Source organism: Notothenia coriiceps, unplaced genomic scaffold (assembly GCF_000735185.1).
Source record: "Notothenia coriiceps isolate Sejong01 unplaced genomic scaffold, NC01 NC01_scaffold00009029, whole genome shotgun sequence".
NCBI classification, from domain to species: domain Eukaryota; kingdom Metazoa; phylum Chordata; class Actinopteri; order Perciformes; family Nototheniidae; genus Notothenia; species Notothenia coriiceps.
Genome location: NW_011341730.1, coordinates 1 through 19,082, shown reverse-complemented (window position 1 = coordinate 19,082; position 19,082 = coordinate 1). Strand labels below are relative to the sequence as shown.

General features: G+C 42.1%; 1 protein-coding gene across 1 annotated transcript; it reads left to right on the top strand.

Annotated features, from left to right (window-relative positions):
- The first annotated feature begins 1,392 nt into the window (after positions 1–1,392).
- asph (aspartate beta-hydroxylase) lies at positions 1,393–16,426 on the top strand. Its single transcript, XM_010770695.1, has 10 exons — positions 1,393–1,481; positions 3,290–3,358; positions 10,487–10,576; positions 11,006–11,077; positions 11,448–11,554; positions 11,686–11,766; positions 11,872–12,550; positions 13,047–13,142; positions 13,284–13,328; positions 14,203–16,426. Exons 1-10 carry the CDS (start codon positions 1,415–1,417, stop codon positions 14,208–14,210), a joined length of 1,314 nt encoding a protein of 437 aa, XP_010768997.1. The 5' UTR covers positions 1,393–1,414; the 3' UTR covers positions 14,211–16,426.
- Positions 16,427–19,082: the final 2,656 nt, after the last annotated feature.

The window sequence follows — 19,082 nt, the reverse complement described above, 5'->3', positions numbered from 1 at the left end:
CTGATAATCTCCCTCGATCTGGGGCTCCACGCAAGATCTCAACCCGTGGGGTCAAAATGATCACAAGAACGGTGAGCAAAAATCCCAGAACCACACGGGGGGACCTAGCCAATGACCTGCAGAGAGCTGGGACCAAAGTAACAAAGGCTACCATCAGTAACACACTACGCCGCCAGGGACTCAAATCCTGCAGTGCCAGACGTGTCCCCCTGCTTAAGCCAGTACATGTCCAGGCCTGTCTGAAGTTTGCTAGAGAGCATTTAGATGATCCAGAAGAGGATTGGGAGAATGTCATATGGTCAGATGAAACCAAAATAGAACTTTTTGGTAAAAACTCAGCTAGACGTGTTTGGAGGAGAAAGAATGCTGAGTTGCATCGAAAGAACACCATACCTACTGTGAAACATGGGGGTGGAAACATCATGCTTTGGGGCTGTTTTTCTGCAAAGGGACCAGGACGACTGATCCGTGTAAAGGAAAGAATGAATGAATGAGGCCATGTATCGTGAGATTTTGAGTGACAACCTCCTTCCATCAGCAAGGGCATCGAAGATGAAACGTGGCTGGGTCTTTCAGCATGACAATGATCCCAAACACACCGCCCGGGCAACGAAGGAGTGGCTTCGTAAGAAGCATTTCAAGGTCCTGGAGTGGCCTAGCCAGTCTCCAGATCTCAACCCCATAGAAAATCTTTGGAGGGAGTTGAAAGTCCGTATTGCCCAGCGACATTCCCAAAACATCACTGCTCTAGAGGAATGGGCCAAAATACCAGCAACAGTGTGAAAACCTTGTGAAGACTTACAGAAAACGTTTGACCTCTGTCATTGCCAACAAAGGGTATATAACAAAGTATTGAGATGAACTTTTGTTATTGACCAAATACTTATTTTCCACCATAATTTGCAAATAAATTCTTTAAAAATCATGAATTGTGATTTTCGGGATTTTTTCTTCTTCTCATTTTGTCTCTCATAGTTGAGGTATACCTAGGATGAAAGTTACAGGCCTCATCTTTTTAAGTGGGAGAACTTGCACAATTGGTGGCTGACTAAATACTTTTTTGCCCCACTGTACATGTCATAGCTTATATAACATTGCCATTTTCATCTTTTGATTGTAAAGTTTTTTTAATTTGATAACCATTACATGGTAACATTATTATAGCACCATTGCAGAAACATTCTATTTTCCCACACCAAACATTGTTATCCCTCAGGTCTGTAGCATGTGGACCATCAATTAAAACCTCATCTATATTTCCTGATTCCTACGGTGGATGCATGTCGGTCATTTCTTATCACAGGATACTGTCTCTCACTAATCGGCATTATTAATTTTCAGTTTTCAATTATTTATTTGTGAATTATTGATCTCTTGTGTCTTATTTCTTAATCTAGCTAAGGCTCCAATATGTATGTTTTTTTTGTTGCATGCAGACAAGGCTAAGGGCTTACAAATTAACCTGTCTGAAGCCTTGCAAGGTAAAAATCACTGACATATTTCTATTACCCGTATTTACATGAATGATTGTTGTGTCTGGTGAATATCCTCTCAAAATATTGTCCTCACTCCCTTACACACTTCTCAGAGCCCTGGATCTAAAAAATGAAGATGCTCCTTTTCAACAGTGTTAGGTTATGCTGGCTGGTAGTAAAGGAACTCTACACAGGTCTATTGTGTTGATGAAGTATTCTTAGACGAAGCCTGTCATAAAAAGTTTAGGGTCTACATTAGAAACCCATTGAAGTGACAATGTGGCTGCCATATTAAGACTTGACTGTGATGCATGGATCTGATCTTCATGTTATGTACTTGTTAGAAGATTATTTAGTAGTAGCTATAAAGACAATTTGGAGAGGAAAGTCCTATCCCTGTCCTGTAGGGTGCGCCTATCTCAAATGTTATGTTTGTCACTTACGCAACATCACAATTGGAGGTATAATAAATGTTAACAAAGATGTACCATTCTCTTAAGAATTGTTTTGAAATAGTTATTGATAACTATTTATATTAAACTAACTTTTCTTTGTGCCTGACAGTAATATAATAAAGAGAATGACAATTAAAGAAAATAATCAAATGTATTGTTTAGACACCCATACATTCAGTTGATGTAGTTGTGTTCCATGTTCAGCTGGTTGACAATCTACTGCATTGATCTTAAACTAGCCATTTGTCAGTTACTGCTTTAGACCCCGGGCTTCTGTTTCAGCTGTTAATAGAGTGGTGCAGGAACGAGTCCTAAAACAGGAAGTGAGTTAGCATTTTACTACCGATTCCCTCGTCCCAGAGCCAATGGGATTTCTCCATAGGATTTTGGAAAATAGATGGAAATAAGGTCTGTGGTTGACACAAATTTAAGAGAAGGGTCACGTTTTGTTCTACGACATTAAATACATCAGCAGTGACCCCGCTGGTGATTTCTGAAGAGTTTACGTGTCTGAAAAACGATAGTTGTTAACATGTGGGTGAAAAGGACTACAGAAGTTGTCGAGTACGTTGTACGTCATTACGGCGAACACGTAAACACTCCCGCTAAGTTTGTTTGCCCTGTTCTGCTTGAAAGCAAGTACCTGCCTCCTGCAAACTGTTCAAACAAACGCTTCAACTTGTACCATTTAGAATGTGTATGGTTGAATATGGATCTTAAGTTGACGTGACGTTGAAGTCGTGCGACCCTGCTGTAGTTCGTTTATAGCATAACGTTAGCATTTTGCTTCTGGCTTTTAGATTTATGATTCGAAAATTATAAAAGTATTGTAGACATGTGGATATTATCCGGCTGAACAAAACGTGCATTTGTCAAACAGGTTCGTTTTCCACAGACGTTATTTCCAGCTATTTTCCAAAATCCTATGGAGAAATCCTATTGCTTTTTTGTCGAGGGAGCCAGCAGCTTCCTTCCGAGTAAATACGTCATCCCTGCACCACTCTATAACACACTATTTATATCCAACAGTGTCATATTGCTTTCTGATTACTCTAAGACATGTCTAGCATGAACCCCCTTTCTGTTGCCTCTGTTTTAGTACCCTCTATCACTATATCTTGATCCCCCTCACATTTAAAGACATTCACCAAGCTGGTTGTAACCTTTGCTGATATACCCATTTAAACAAAGAGCACGGCCACTATGAATGTGGTTTAATGATTTATGCTAGAGTTAAGATAAGCTTGGTGCATGTCTTTGAGTGTCTGTCTGTGTGGAATGGTGCATGTCAATGTATAGTAAAGCTATTTGTCTTGATTTTTCAAACTGCAAGTCTAAATGTGTTTGTTACTGCTGTAGGTAAACTGGTCGCATACGATACAGATGGCGATGGTGATTTTGATGTCGAGGATGCTAAAGTTCTGCTAGGCAAGTTGATTCATCTCTAATTTACAACTAATGTTGGTGTTTACGATCAGTGCTTTGCATTAGTGGAATCTCTGTCTCCAGTGCCAAACATCTGGAGCTTCTCACGGCATTATGGGGACGAGGTGCATGACCCCCAGTCATCATGCAAGTGGAACATACTTGCTTGAGCATTGCTGGCCACATGATCTCATGTTCCTTAATTACATTTAACAGCGATTTCGGTTTGTCTAGCATGACTGACTATTAAAAAGCTGGCAGGTATCATAGAGAAAATCTCATCAATGAAAAGCCAACTCCTCAATCCTTCCTACCTCTGTGCAGGGTTGCGTGTTTCTGTAACTGCTTTGTTATCTTAATTAACCCACTTTGAATGTCTCTAATTAAAAAGAGTATTAAAGTCTGAATTGGTGTAAGATTCTTAAAGCTTAGGTCACAACAAGAAGGCAGGTGCTCCTCTCCCCTTTTTAACGAAAGGTCAATTAAGGCCACCTGAGGAGTTTATGGCTAACAGTTTTCTCACATGTACCTAATGAGTTCCTCTGGCTAATTTTCATTGTATATAATTCGACACATTGAAGACAACTAGGAGAAGATGATAAAGTGTAGGTTTCAGTGTGTCCTGGGTACTGTGATTCCCCTCGTGATGCCTGCTGCATGACACATTTCTGTGTTCAGTTGACATGACTCTCCAACATACTGAATGCTGTACACTAGCTTAACATGTTGGACCAGAGCTGTATGCAAATGAGCTCATTCCAATAGAAGAGTCAACATGTTGAACTGCATAGAATATAAAACATTCATATTTTTGTACCACTATTTAATATGAATATGTTGTGCCTAGTATACTGCTCTCTATTCAGGCATGAGAATCAGTTTGTTTTTGTCTCAATCTTTACATCTCACACGTGTACTAGGCTATATTTGAATGTACAGACAACACTTTGCTTGTTTTGCAATATTCAAAAAACTAACTATTTGGCTCTTAAAGAAAACATTTAGAATGCTATCATTACCCGCAGTAATCTTTGCTTGAATCTTCCCTTTCGGAGGTACTTGCATTCCAGCTTTTGCTCTGTTTTGTCAGTTATTCTCATTCTAGGCAAAAGGTGGAACTTAAGCCCCACCCATTTCCAGCCTTTCTATCCCTCCAGCAATCCATCATCCATACCACCCCAACACTAATAAGCTCTAACAATTTGCAAACACTTCAATCTCACAGTTTGCTTCATGGCATTAATATGCATGCTCCAATACATATATTTTCCTTTTTTCACATTTATTTTGAAACCTTTTGTTTCCTCTTCTTTGTCTTGTGTATGAGTCCGTCCCTCCATAGATTTAATTTTTTTTTTGGATAGAACCATAGGAAATCTGTGTAATAACACACACTTATGGCAATCGCTGGTACCAATGTGGCTGTACAGTAAAAGTACATTTTTAGCTAAAGTTAACCCATCTAGGATTTTTAGGCTGTCTCCACATGATAAAGAGTGTGAGCTGAATTTCCATATTTATAGGAGTACATTCAGTCAGTTTGTCAATTAATTTGATTGACCAGTGATGTGTAGTCAGCCAGACCCAGCTGCTTATGATAATGCCTTGTTAGTTCCCTCGCTGCCTAACATACGCCTAAAACTTCTCTTACCTTCTCCTCTTGTTTCTTTTCCACCTCCCCTCTGCTCTAAACCCTCTGACATTATATCATCACATGTCTTTTCCCCCATATATTTTCCTGCCATTTTTATTTTGTTCTAGTTGTTCTGTTGGTCAAGTTTATTCCACTTCCTTTCCATCTCACTTCCAAACGTTGTGCCCACAAACTCTACCCTCCATCCACACATGCCCCCCCCCCCCCCCCCCCCCACCTCCCCTCTTGTTTGCGTAGGCCTAACCAGTGAGGGCGATGGTCAGGGGGAATCGGAGGTTCTGGATTGGTTAGAAGAAGTGGAAGAGGGCGGCTCTGATTGGTTAAACAGTTTCTTCACTTTCCTGTACGGTCTGATAAACCCCCTGGAACACCTGGAGGAGGAGGAGGAGGAGGAGGAGCAGGAGGAGTACCGTGCCTCAGGAGGACTCTACAAGGCACAGGAGGACGACGAGGAGGTTGAAGATGACCGGGGGGTCAGAAAAAGAGGAGCAAATGATAATGGATATCAGGGCCAGAAGATTGTCATAGTCGGCCTACATAACCAATAGCCTCTACTCAACTGCAGCAGCCCGTTTATCCTCTAATGCAATTTCCAACTGCAGGGTGCCAACAGCCCAAGACATCGACAAAATCATTTTTCTGCTGACTTTAGAGTTTTGGAAACTTGACTAATCTAGTCTCTTTAGATATGAATGTCCAATCCAACATTGTGTTATAAGCTCAACCAATACAAGGTTTAAAAAAAAAAAAAAAGATATTTTCAAATTTGACAAACGAGCTGCATTCTTGTATCAGCAGAATCTTGAGAGAGTGAATGCCCTTTTTTAAAGGAGTGTTGAACCCTGTGCTGGGATATGGACACGATACTCAGGAACACTTTTTTTTTAGAACATATATATTAATTTGGCACAAATTAGTTGAAACTATTAAAAACATTGAATGCAATTTCCACTTGGACAGCTGCTCCACTGTCCCGTTCTCCTATTGCTGCATGCAATGAACACATCCTCAGCCTTTCCTCGGATGTCTGGATGAGAACAAATTCGATTTATAAAGCTGACCACCTGCCAACATCTCGAGGTGGACTAGTGTTTATAGTGATGGTTCTCTGCCAAAAGTAATTGATACAATCTATTTTAAAAGTTAAGGTTGAGTATGCAGGCTTATTCCAGGAGGGAAATAGGGGGCCTTGGACTCATAAATGGCGAAATGTTTTTTTGTAATAGTCAAGCTTCATATTATTTGTCTTATGCTAGATAACAGCATATATAACTTATTTTTTTAAATGGCAGACATTGGCATGCCATAGAATTTTAAAAAGCAAAAGTGATTACATTTTAGGGCCATTCTGCATTCCACAAAATGGAACCAAGCCATGTTTTTAATTTCATGTGCTTTTCTTACTATGTCTTAATTCCCACGCTGCCTAACATATGCCTAAAACGTACCTTCTCTTGTTTCTCTCCTGCCTCCCCTGTGACTACAATGCTGATTTGATTTAGATCCCTTGGTTCCATTCTTCCTTTTTACATATAATGCACATGTCTTACTCCTACAATAGTTATCAGTCATGAAGCCAACTTGTTTGTTTAGTTCAGTTTGTGGCTGTGCACAAGTAGAATACACTAATGTTCTATTGGTACCCCTCCAGTTTGTTTCTGTTCTGTGTGAACAATGAGAGAACGGGCAGGTGATGCAGAGGCATGTTTGATGTATTAAGCTTCACTCTATTACGACACAGGGTGTGTGTGTAATGAACTTGATGGCTGTTGAATGCATGGAAGAAACCTGATTAAGAAACAGGTTCTTCCTGCTCTGGATTCAAGCTACAGCTTTTCTAAAGAATCATCTACATGATGTTATTGATGCACAAAAACAAACACCGGAAGATGAGTGACAAACACAATTCCATATCCACTCTAACAGGACCCTAACCCATTCCTTTTTTTAAATAAAGAAATCAAAATAACCACCTCTAAATAAAGTATTTATAAGGATGATGAAAACAACATGAACTCCTTCATGGCACAGAAACAGCAGATGTACTTTTCTTTAACTGACAGTGAGAGCATCGTCTCGAGGCTCAGGTGAGCTGCTGACTGTCCTTTTGATGTGAACCATAGTTCATATTAACACAATTCTTGTTCCTGGTAATTGCCATGACTGCTTTATGATAGAACTGAGGCATCCTATGAAAAAGGACTATACCATGCGGTCGTCAGATTCTGCACAGCTGAGGTTGAGTTTCTCCTTGATGTATGGCCAAGTTAAGACGACATAACAACAGTGGCTTCTGCGACAGAATCAGTGTGGTTTGCTTCAGCTCGAGCCTGAGATATGCTTTATTATGCAACTGGTGGCGACTTGTGTTAATGGACTCATCTCTACAAACAGTGTGACCGCTACAAAGGTATAACCTGGAAACTATCCCAGTGTTGTAACTTTTTGTTTGTTTGCAACATCAGATGAGAAAGCTGGAGGAGCCGGGGCACGATCAGAGAGAGGTATCCTCCTGCAGCATGTGCTCTTACACTGGGCCACACTAATGGAATAAGATCCAACCTCTCACAAAGCATGTTAATAATCATGGAGTTATTAACCCGATTTCTCAAGTGATGATTGACTTAAAAATGTCTGATTAGAACACCACTATAGGGTAAACATGGGTTTCTCTTCAGTACACTAATGTTGGTCATATTTTTAACAAACTGGTGTAAATCCGATTTTGCATCCGTTTTAAACTGAGTAACATGCCAGTGTGATGTAGAAGTCTACTCACTGCTTAGAGGTGAACGCAACAGTATGGAATGAACCGATTTCTGGTTCTGCACATACCTGTTTTCCAATAACTGAGTGAATTTGAGCATGGTCTTGGTCAGTCTGGAAGTGGTCAACATCCAACAATTTGTTGCCCATCCATTCCCAGAATCCTATCCAACTAAGGATGTGGGCAGGAAGCTTCGTGAGGCTCTGAAGCAGCAGCTGACCATCATCCACGAACGTGTGGAGGCCAAGAAGATTGCCAAGCTGGTTCTGGCTGAGGTCAGACAGCTCCTGGCCAAAGAGGAGGAGGAGGAGGAGAAGCTGGAGCTAGAGAGAGATGAAATAAGAGCCAGAGTGAAGGAACGAGTTGCAACGAGACTGCAAGAGGAAGAGGAGAATATGGAGAAAGAAGAGATGAAGAAGGCTCTGGAGAAACTAAGGAAGGAAAAAGCAAAACAAGTGGATGAGGAAATCAAGGAGGAGAAAGAGGAGAAATCAGAGAGTAATAGGGAGGGGGAGGTAAAGAAGGCACAGGACGAAGACAAGTTGAGAGGGAAAGAGAATGCCAAAGACAAACGAAAGGGGAGCAAATCTGCCAGAAAGGCCAGAAATGAAGAGAGATGATATGGTGGTCGAAACACTGTTATTGGCACTATACATATTTCAAATGATACCAGAGCTGTGTATAAGATCCTTTGTTTAAAAGGTTAAACAAAGGAATTTTCTAGCTAAAAAGGCTTGTGTTGGTCAATAGACTAGCGGGAGTGACTTTTAAGGGACTGCAATAACCTTCAACAAAAAATAAATAGGCTGTAGTGAGCTGGCACAGTTGCTACACGTTTGGGGAATTATTTGGGAATAACAAGTAATAGTTTTATTTTTTATTTGTTTTGGTCTGTACTTTTTGTTAAAGGGTTAGCAAAAACAAATGGGATGGGATAGAAACTGCATAATGCAAAAACAAGCACTAAACTTTTTTTTTCAGTATATGTAGTTCTAATGTTTACATTTTGAGCTTTTCTAAATGTAGGGGGATTTGTGTTCATAACCAATTATGTTTTATTTTATTTTGTCAATAAAGTTTTCTGAACCCTGCAAGTGCTTCCTTTCTAATGTGAGCTCCAATCTTCTGTCTGTGGAATCGCTGGAGTGCATGTTGGGAAACTGGACCCGCATGACCTAATTCCAACAGCCAGTTTAGGCAATCAAAATAATTGTTGGAATGTGACACAAACGTTGAGCCTAAGCCTATTATAATAACTACTGAGTTCATGAAATATCTGATCAAACTCGATTCTGTCAGCTAAAGGAACCCAATGTCCTGTTGAGAAGATTCCGAAGGTTCTTCCAAGGTCCTGTACAAGTTCCTCTCTGATACACCACATGTCCCACTATTTAGTTTCTTCTTCATAAGTGTGTATCACTATCATACATGTGGCATATTTGAATGAATAATTAATTGGGGATGCACCGATGCTACATTTCTTGGCCGATGTTAAGAATAACAATTTGGCCAATACCGATGTTTTAATGTAAATTTTTCGACTGTTATTCCACTTTCTGCCAGGAAAAACAAATTCTCGCAAAATGGTTTCAGTTTCAAAGGCTGAGCAAGTTCGTTATTATAACATCATAGTACGCTGTTTAGAAAGTATGCAGTGGATGACCTGCAGCTCTGCCCGCTGTGAGGGGACCGGTGAGTGGAGCAAAACACACCTTTAGAGTTAGACCTATCACACTTAGCTATTTTATCTACCTCTGAATCTACCTACACTAGTTATGAATATATTTATTCTTTACTGTCGGATCACTCATTACTGGATCAGCCAGCTGCATGAGACGATACTGACGAGCTGTCGGGAGAGAGGAAAAGAGCGGGCCCCGTTTATTATACCCGGGCCGTGTCAACGGAACACTTTTTGCAAACTGCAAATCGCGGATCTCTGGGTGAAATAGTCCCCCACTGCTGACATGTTTTTTATTTTTATTTGTTATATATAAACGAACTACGGGTGCCGCAGATGTTATGACGGAACGCGCAAGAAAATAACAAAACCATAATCGACTGCCATCTGTGAATGTCATCTCATTTGCCGATGGCAGGAAATAGATCGAACATCGGCCGATACCGATGTCTGGCCGATGTATCGGTGCATCCCTATAATTAATTAATATGATCTGATATGTTTTCAGTAGGACCAAAGACTCTGCTATGGCTATGTATCCTGTGTCTATAATGTACATGTATATTGTGGCAGCAACTTGTGCATTCATCTCTGAACCAGTCTCTGCTGTCCTGCCTGACTCATCATACTACTTCCCTGATGGCTCCCACAGGGTTGTTGACATCCTCGTGGAGTCATTTTCTTATTATAGACACATGCATTTCCAAACATTTGGTCTTTCCAAAAATGTGGTCTACCTATGTTGTAAATGTATTATCTTTTGAATTTACACACGGCATCTATTGCACGTCTGTCCGTCCTGGGAGAGGGATCCCTCCTCTGTTGCTCTCCCTGAGGTTTCTCCCATGTTTCCCTTTAAACTGTGGGTTTTCTCTGGAAGTTTTTCCTTGTACGATGTGAGGGTCTAAGGACAGACGGTGTCGTATTGTCATACTGATATTCTGTACAAACTGTGAAGTCCACTGAGACAAATTTAACATTTGTGATATTGGGCTTTATAAATAAACATAATCTATTGATCTCATGTAGGGCTGAAAGAGAAGGCTGTGGTGATAACCTCCCGTAGCGAAGAAGCTGCCGCCCCAGTGAAGATTCCGGAAGCTGAATCCGCCCCACCAGGTACCTCACATGTTCTTTATACTTGATGTTCCTCACAGGAAAATGTTGATAGGACATGGTAACAGGTGTTGCATGGTTACAGGTTTCAACAGCATGGCTGGCTCATCAGTATCTGTTATCGCTAACACTGAACACATATGGATACCACCACAAATGCTGTGCACTGGAAATGTAGGGTGGAGAAGAAGTTAAATGACGTCCCGGTGGGTTGTGTCTTGGGTTGCTGTTAGATGACATGTTTACAGTTCTACTGAGATGTTGGCTGTTAAAGCTTCCCTTGTTGTATATCGATTATTGATAATCTGAAACATCTCCCATGTTATTAAATGTATTGTCATTTCCATTCAGTGACATGTGGCCAATAAAGGCCCACTCTTGAGCGTTGAGTTTGATCGGACATAACGTAACATATCCGCCCCCTCTCCACAGCTGTTTTTGAGCCTGAGCCTGTGGATGTAGTTGAAGCTGCTGCCGCTAAGGACACCTCTGCACCTCCAGCAGGTACCTCAGTGTGAATGGGCGCTAATGTTTGCATGTGACAAGAGTTAGAAAATCATCCCTCAATTCAGGCAGTTAAAAAAAGCAGAGAACAGATTTCTGGTTCAATATGTGTGTTTTCACAAGAGAATAGATGGAATATTCTGTTCTCTTTTTTTGGTATCGTATGCATGAAGTGTCGTCTTTGAGAACTCTATAATCATTTGAGTTTTAGATCCAGGTGTGGAAGGAAGCATTAGGCAGTGAGAAACATTTCTACCATCTTTTTGTGTCTTTTTCACAAACTGAAGATGTCTCAAATGGACTTCAGAATGAAGGCTGGGCTTGAACTGTGACGTGTGTAAATCTCTCCTACTCTCTTATCCTCCTCCAGAGCCTGAACCAGAGGAAGCACCCGAGGTGGAACCTGAACCCGAGGCGGATCCTGAACCTGAGGCGGATCCTGAACCAGAGGCTGAACCGGAACCCGAGGCTGAGGAGGTTGGTACAGGCCAAGTCTTATTTTATAAAACGTGCAGTGATTAGTGAGGCCCTTCAGGTAATCAGTTCTATGTAGTCTGGTCACTAAAGTAAACCTGTTAATGGCATTCGGGGGATGATTATGTTTTCAGGTTATTGAGGAAGATCCAGAGGTGCTAGAGGAGGAGCTTCCTGCTGTGGAAGAGGAGGCCCCTGTGGAGGAGGCCCCTGGGGTCTGTAGCTATGATCATTTGCGTTCCATCCCTGATTGACAGATATATGCTGATGTTTTTCTAACAGCTTAAATAAACATTCTTTGACATTATTTCTTGATCCAGGCTGAACTGGTGGAGGAGGTGGAAGAGATGATGGCAGACCAGCAAGAAGAGGAGGCAGCCGCTGAAGAGGAAACTGAAACAGAACCAGCTCGGGAGGAGGAGGAGGAGGAGGAGGAGGCCGTTGAAGAGGCTGTGGAGGAACCTGTGGCAGAGGTGGAGGCTGCATTTGAAGACACCGAGGAAGAGGCTGCTGCTGAACAGGTGGCATCAGAAGTTGAAGAGGAAGCTGTTGAGGAGCCTGCTGAAGAATATGAAGCTGCTGAAGAAGATGAAGCTGCTGAAGAGCCCGCTGAGGAAGATGCAGCACCTTTAGAGGAGTCTGCAGAAGAAGCTGTTGAGGATTTAGCCAAGGAAGAGGAGGCAGCACCTACAGAGGAAGAGGAGGCAGCACCTACAGAAGAAGAGGAGGCAGCACCTACAGAGGAAGAGGAGGCAGCACCTACAGAGGAAGAGGAGGCAGCACCTACTGAGGAAGAGGAGGCAGCACCTCTAGAAGAAGCTGTTGAAGAGGAGGCAGCACCATCAGAAGAAGTTGTGGAAGAAGAGGAAGAGGAGGCAGCCCCCTCAGAAGAAGCTGTGGAGGAAGAGGACGCAGCCCCTTCAGAAGAAGAGGCGGAGGAAGAGGAGGCCGACACAGAGGCAGCTCCAGAAGAAGTAGAAGAGGAGCAAACAGAGCCAGGTAAAGCAGGAGTATTTCATACAGTCAAGAACTCCAGTGACTGACGCCCTTACAGTTAGGTGAGTGTTAGATCGTTAGATTAGAGGGGAACTCCTCAGACCAGTAAAGACATTAGATAGATCATTCTATACCAAAGTGCTTCAGTGCTTTAAGAGGCTGTGGCAGACTACGTTTAGCCAGTTAAATGGTGACCTCCTTGAGATGACACTTACCGTCCCCCTCTCCCCTCATCCCCAGTAAGGGATGTATCTCTTATATATAATGATGATCTAAAAGAAGAATCATCTGTTTGACATTTTGAGGCTCAGTGAAATCTATGGATTTTGGTCCATACTGAATTGTGTGGAAGTATGCCAGTGTACATTATTATCTTTGTTTAATACACTGCATAGGTCCAAGAGATCTCTTACTGAGCACAGTGTGTGGCGGCTGTTAGCAAGACGCCTCGTAGCAAAAACTTGGTTAATGGTTTCAAATGTCTTTGTTCCACCTTCAGAGGCAGAAGAAGAAGCACAGGAAGTAGAGGAGGAGGAAGCAGCAGCAGCAGCAGCAGCAGCAGCAGCAGCAGCAGCAGCAGCAGCAGCAGAAGAAGGTGGGCACAATCGCACACGCCTTCCAACCGTAGAATGGATGCACTGTGCATAAATGGGGCCACAGGCTTTGTGAGGGGATAACATTACAATATGTTTAAGATCTCGTGGATTTACTTGTGCATCTTTGTCTCTTTCTGCAGCAGCTGTGTTTGAGACAGAGGAACAGATCCAGGATGAGCCCATCGGTAAACATTGTTTTTATTCACATTCATGCTCATCGGGAGGATTGCTATTGTATGTGTCCGCCACTGCTGAGTGAACAGGACACACATATATATATATACCTTAGGAAGCTGAAAGGAGAGAATGTTTGGTATATATGAATAAACATCACAATTACTGGTATCCATCAATCCATCTTCATTGGCTTACCCAAAGTCGGGTTGCGGAGGTTAGTAGTTCCAGCAGAGGGCCCCCAACTTCTCCGTCTCAGCTCTCTCTTCATCATAGCGGTGTAGTAGAGCTCGCGCTGCTCGGGTTCTCCAGCCCATTCAATGCTCCAGCACCCCTTACTCAAGAAAAAGATCCCAATAACTTGAACTCATTAAGGACTCATTCACTTAGGGTAAGGACACCATTCCCTACGTGGAGTAGACAGTCAGTTGGTTTCCTGCTGAGACCCTTGGCCTCTCTGAAGGTCGCAGTCCGATGAAGCCATCAGAAGCACATCATCAAAAGCAACCCCCCGGGCTCCCCGACTATGCCTAGAGATCCTGTCCACGAATATCACAAACAGGATTGGTGACAAATGGAGCCCTGGCGGAGGCCAAGCCTCACCTGAAACTAGTGTGTCTTACTTCCCAGTCCCGCACACAGCTCTCACTTTGGATGGCCCTGCAGTATTGTCAAAACAACCTACATCCTCTAGTTGATACATCTGAGATCAGCTGGTTGTGGATGCTAACAAGAATGTTTTAATTTTCAATGAGCCTCAACCGACAATGTTTTCTTTCTTTTTATTGTGGTTATTCTAAAGTTGGTATTAAATATTATTCTATGTAAGCTGTATGAACCCTGGTTGCATCAGTAGACTCAACTTCCTGTTTGTGCTCTCCATAGAAACGTAGAGCCTGCCGTGGTCGTCGTGGTGACGGAGAAGGGACCCACTGACCTTGCGTCAGCACCGTCTGAGTGCGATGATGCACCTCGCCACCTCCAGAGAAACAATTGAGTGGTCATGACAACACTCTCCCCATCCCTATGTTTTCACACCTTCCATAAACTTTCCTTTTGCTGTTCATTTGTGATGATCTATGAATTGTTCCCTGATCTGGTACTCCTGATTTACCCTTCTTTTCTTTTGAATCAACATTTGTTTTTCTTTCAGTAGATAGTCCATTTCTTTGTTGTCAGGGGGGGTTCAGTTCAGTGTGAACTCAGCTCCATCTGAAGTCTGCAGAGTCCAATCTGTAGAGCGGGAACTTTATTTTGAAGTCTCAGTGATGTAGTCTGGCTTCCTGCATCGGAATTCTGTTGCCCAGTAACTGAGGCTGCAGCTGAGCCGGTGTTTAGCAGTCAGACTGAGCGAGCTCTCCGCAGTCAGCTGTTTGACATAGCAGGGTCAAATGTGAATCTCTCCTCTGGTTCTGAACGCTGCAGCTTCCTCTGTTGCAGTGCTGATCAGAGAACATTCCACTCAGCTGTGTTTAGTACTGCTCAGTGTTTCTATGCAAAGCTGTGGTGGTGTCTGTCCCCCCCTCCCCCCAGCCGTTTATTTACCACTCAGTATGTGTTGAATCCAGGATGAGCCGTGTGCTAGCATGTGAAGAGAGCGTGTGTGTTAGTGTGTGTGTGTGTGTGTGTGTGAGCATGTCCTTGTGTGTTGGCAAGTCTCTTTTACTAGTCAGACCTTTGTGTGAGCCGTTCGTGTCATGAAGTCGTTTTTGAGAGCTGTAAACTTTTTCTTCTGGTGGGTTGTACATCTCCCTTTACCTCTCTGTGTGTCTGAGTTCTGTCGAATCCTAGCTATTTCTTTTTTCTTATTTCCAGATATGAGTACCAAGACCATCTAACTAGACTAAAAGATAATCTGTTTGAATACTTTCTAATTAATATTGAGCTATTTAGGTTTAAACTGTGATGTTAAGAATGGATGTGTCCACGGATGTACAGGAGCGTGACATGAAACGGGTAACCCTGTGTGATCTGGCCTCCTGTGTGAAGGCCCTACAGCTCACACAGGGTTACATGGATCAGACGTCATGTTCCTGTCAGCCAACCCCAGCTGACGGTTAATGACCCAGCCCTTTGTTTTCATCCTCAGTGGCTGGTGTTCAGCTCAAAGGGAAACTTTCTTTAATCCCTGTTGTCCTTTCCTTTGTGAGGTCAGAATTTGTTTCATTGATCCATGGTAGTAGAAGATCACAGATCAAAACTTCCTCTTGCATCATCGTATAGCAGAAGTGTTTTGAAGCTGCTTGAGTGTTGGCACCTTACTGTCCTCAGGGAGGGGTCTGTCTGCAGGTAAAGCTCCTGTTATATCACAGCAGGTATGATCTGGACACTAACAATGGGTGCAGCACTGTGGAAACAAAACACATTTCTGTAGTGATACTGACAATAAACAATATGTAGATCAACATTTACAGTAAAAAAATGTAAACACTTCTGTGAAAAAGATACGCCGGGTAAAACATACTTCTTATATTTTGTTCTCCTATCAGGGTGTCGCCTTCCCACGTTATTTGTGCTCCTGACTCGTGACACCAGATTGTTTGTCTGGTGTGCAGAAGTGTTTTTTGTAGAATGTCTTGCCCACTAGCTGGTCTTTTCTACTTCCTGACACTTTGTAAGTCAATGTGAACTGTAAAACCTTTTTAACATTAAAGATTACAATCTTTACCAAGAGAGAGCTTCTAGATTTTTAAAAGGAACATTTTTTTAAAAGGACATGGAGAAATAAAATAAAAAAAAGTTTTTTTCTGAAAATGCTTTAAAAGCTTTTTGTAAAGCCATACGCTATTTTGTGACGGGTTAAAGGAGCTGTGCTACTTCAATAACAAAAACAAAATCCACACTACAGCAACCTGGTGAAAGAGGGTGATCATGTGAGATCAGCAGGGAAGGCTTGTGATGACAGCGCTGCTCCCAGACAGTGTTGAAGCTCCACCACAGGTAGACAGTAGACAGGCTGCTGCTGGTTAAACTGCCCCTCTTCGCCTCACTGTCTCAGCACATGTTCTGTACACACTGATGACAGTGAATAAATTATTATGAAGTAATGATGGATTGTCAGTTTTCTGTAACTGATCTGTTGCTTTAATAAAAGGTTTGGGACAACTCATCAATGACTCCAGGCTTTTTAATCTTGAGTATTTGTCACTAATTTCCACTTAAGACCTGCATACAGTTCATCGTGTGCAAAGTTGCTGCATCCTCGTAGCTTTCCAGTGTCCTTAAGGTGTCCTCACATTTGTGCTGTGGACCTCCATCATCCCCACATGTCTTTCTTTTTAATACTTTTCTGTCAGACTGCTGCACACTGCAACAAGAGACAAGCATCACCTTCAATAAAAGCTCATCATCTGTGGCAAATTGTCAGCGGAGGAAGAAGTATTCAGATTCTTTACTTGAGTAAAGTACCAATATTTAATTTATTCAAAATACTTAATTACAAGTCCTCCATTCAAAATCTAACTGGGAGAGAGGGAACACAGGGATTGTAGCCTTTGCAAACCATTTACATGCACACAAACGTATAGAGCACACTACAGGAGAGGGGACACCACCAAATGAAGAATAGGGTCTCTTCCTTATAACACTTATTGTATTGAATGTATAAGTCTTTTATTCGTGATTATTTATGATTTTTAATAGTCATAGTTTAATGACTATTAAACATAGATTTGTAATAGTCATTTGTCTAAATGGCATTCCAGAAATAATAAATAAATCACTAAAATAAAAATGTACTTACATCTTTACATCTGAGTTTTTTGTATAAAATAAAGTTTTGAATGAGTGAAAGAAACGACTCACTTGGGCCGAAAATAAAATGATATTGCTATGAGCCAATGACATTGCACGTGCACTTCACTGTGCATCATCCACTCCGCTCACACTCCGAATGGGACTCAGCTACCCTCAACTAAAACCTCCTGTTTGCTCTCCTGCTCCAATCAGGTGCAATGAGCTCCCCTTTGGATAGCAGAGAGAGTTCCATGGCAGCCTGAGAGCCTGGCTCAGTGAGCTGGTGTACAGGCAGTCTCTTCATGGTTCATTGCTCTTTTGGTTGGTCGCTTTGGACTAAAGTGTCAGCTGACTGATGCGAAGTAATGTAATGTTCACATAATCACTCCATCGATCAGTAATAATACAAAAAAAGTAATGCAGGTTGTAAATCATGCAGCTTCAAAGAAACAATTATTATTCGCTCGGCTTTTCTGCCAGCCAATCATTTTCAGCTACTAAAATTCAGAAACTGTAAAATGAAGTTTAAAAAAAAAAGAAAAAAGCAACATTGTAATGTCATGTAAAACATACTTGACCTGCCAGCAATGTCAAAATGATACCAAACCAGCTTCCACTGTAGTCAACTGTAAAAGAGTGCAGGATGGGAGTAGACTATAGACAAGACTTATTTGGTGGAGCATACTTCTGACAAATAAATGGTCTGATATAAGACCAGCTCTAGCAGAACACTGCAGGCTGACGGTCGAAATCCAGGCTACTTCAAGGCCATACCAGCCATAATACAACACTCTAAAGACATGAGCCTCTTTCCTCTGTGCCCCGCATTCAACTCTGCTTTTAGCCCTGGTACTGTGCTATGATAACCAGCAGATGGTGCTGTTAGCTTTGATAACATGTTGCTGCCACTGATCAGGCAGGCAAGATTACAGATAAATTGTCAAAAAAAACATGTGTTTTCCTTAACCTCAGTGAGAATCGTCATGAGGTTAAGGGCAGAAGAGAATTGACCAGCAGTCGGGAAAGAGACTGCACTTATGATCTACCCGCATCTGCTTTAGATGGAATAAAAGCACAACCCTGTGCGTTCCCAGTTTTATGCACTCTTTATAAACCTGAACAACAATGTATTACTTTCGTTTGAAAGAAAAATAAATAAGGAAAGTGATACTTAATGGTTGCTGATTCCCCTTTTATTTAATGATATAAAACATTTTGAAAAGAAATACGTATTGCCATTATATGCATAACTTGTTGTGCCACACATCTGTGCATTTCAGCATTAAAAGATGTTCAATCAAAAAAGCAGGCAGCAGTGCTGCTGACCGGGCCAGTTACACGTGTCACTCTGGGATCAGTAAGATATATTGTCATGGTGGAGGTGATATGAGCTATTTCCTACCATAACTCCCTTATTAATACCCTATATCTAATTATTATTAAATATGTGTTATTGAATAGGTTTCCTTATTTTTAGTCTTGACCCATGACCTCCAGAAAACTTAGCTGAGAGCTAAGAAAACCCAACCACATCCACCCCCAGCCAATTATCTCTCTGTGTTCAAATACTGGGTGGGGGCTAAAGAGCTGTTTCCACACCACACTGTTTCCTCCAGCCCAAGCATGTGGAGAAGACTTTGACCCAGCTGCGAGGATCTTCCTGCCGTCAGCAGGTTCTCTCTACAGGACGCTGGCAGCTGGCAGCCCTTCAAGTGACTCCATCCTCCAGACCCTCAGCTTCTCTCCTCCATACATCCCTTCAGGGGATATTATATTGACTTGCATGCATTTCCTGGAGACTTATCCTAACCTTAACCATAACCGACACATGCCTAACCCTAACCCTTATTCTGACCTAACCTTAACCAAGTCTTCACCCTAAAATGAATGATTCCCCTCATGGGGAGGCGAGTCCCCACACATGACTGTGTAAACAGATTTAGGCCCCACAAGGATAGTAATGCTAGGTCACACACACACACACACACACACACACACAAACACACACACACACTCTCACTCTCTCTCTC

Coding starts and splice junctions, on each gene's coding strand:
- asph (XM_010770695.1), top strand. CDS start 1,415: ATGTTTTTTTTGTTGCATGCAGACAAGGCTAAGGGCTTACAAATTAAC. Junction 1,482..3,289: donor CCTGTCTGAAGCCTTGCAAG/GTAAAAATCACT, acceptor TTACTGCTGTAG/GTAAACTGGTCGCATACGAT. Junction 12,551..13,046: donor AGAGGAGCAAACAGAGCCAG/GTAAAGCAGGAG, acceptor TTCCACCTTCAG/AGGCAGAAGAAGAAGCACAG.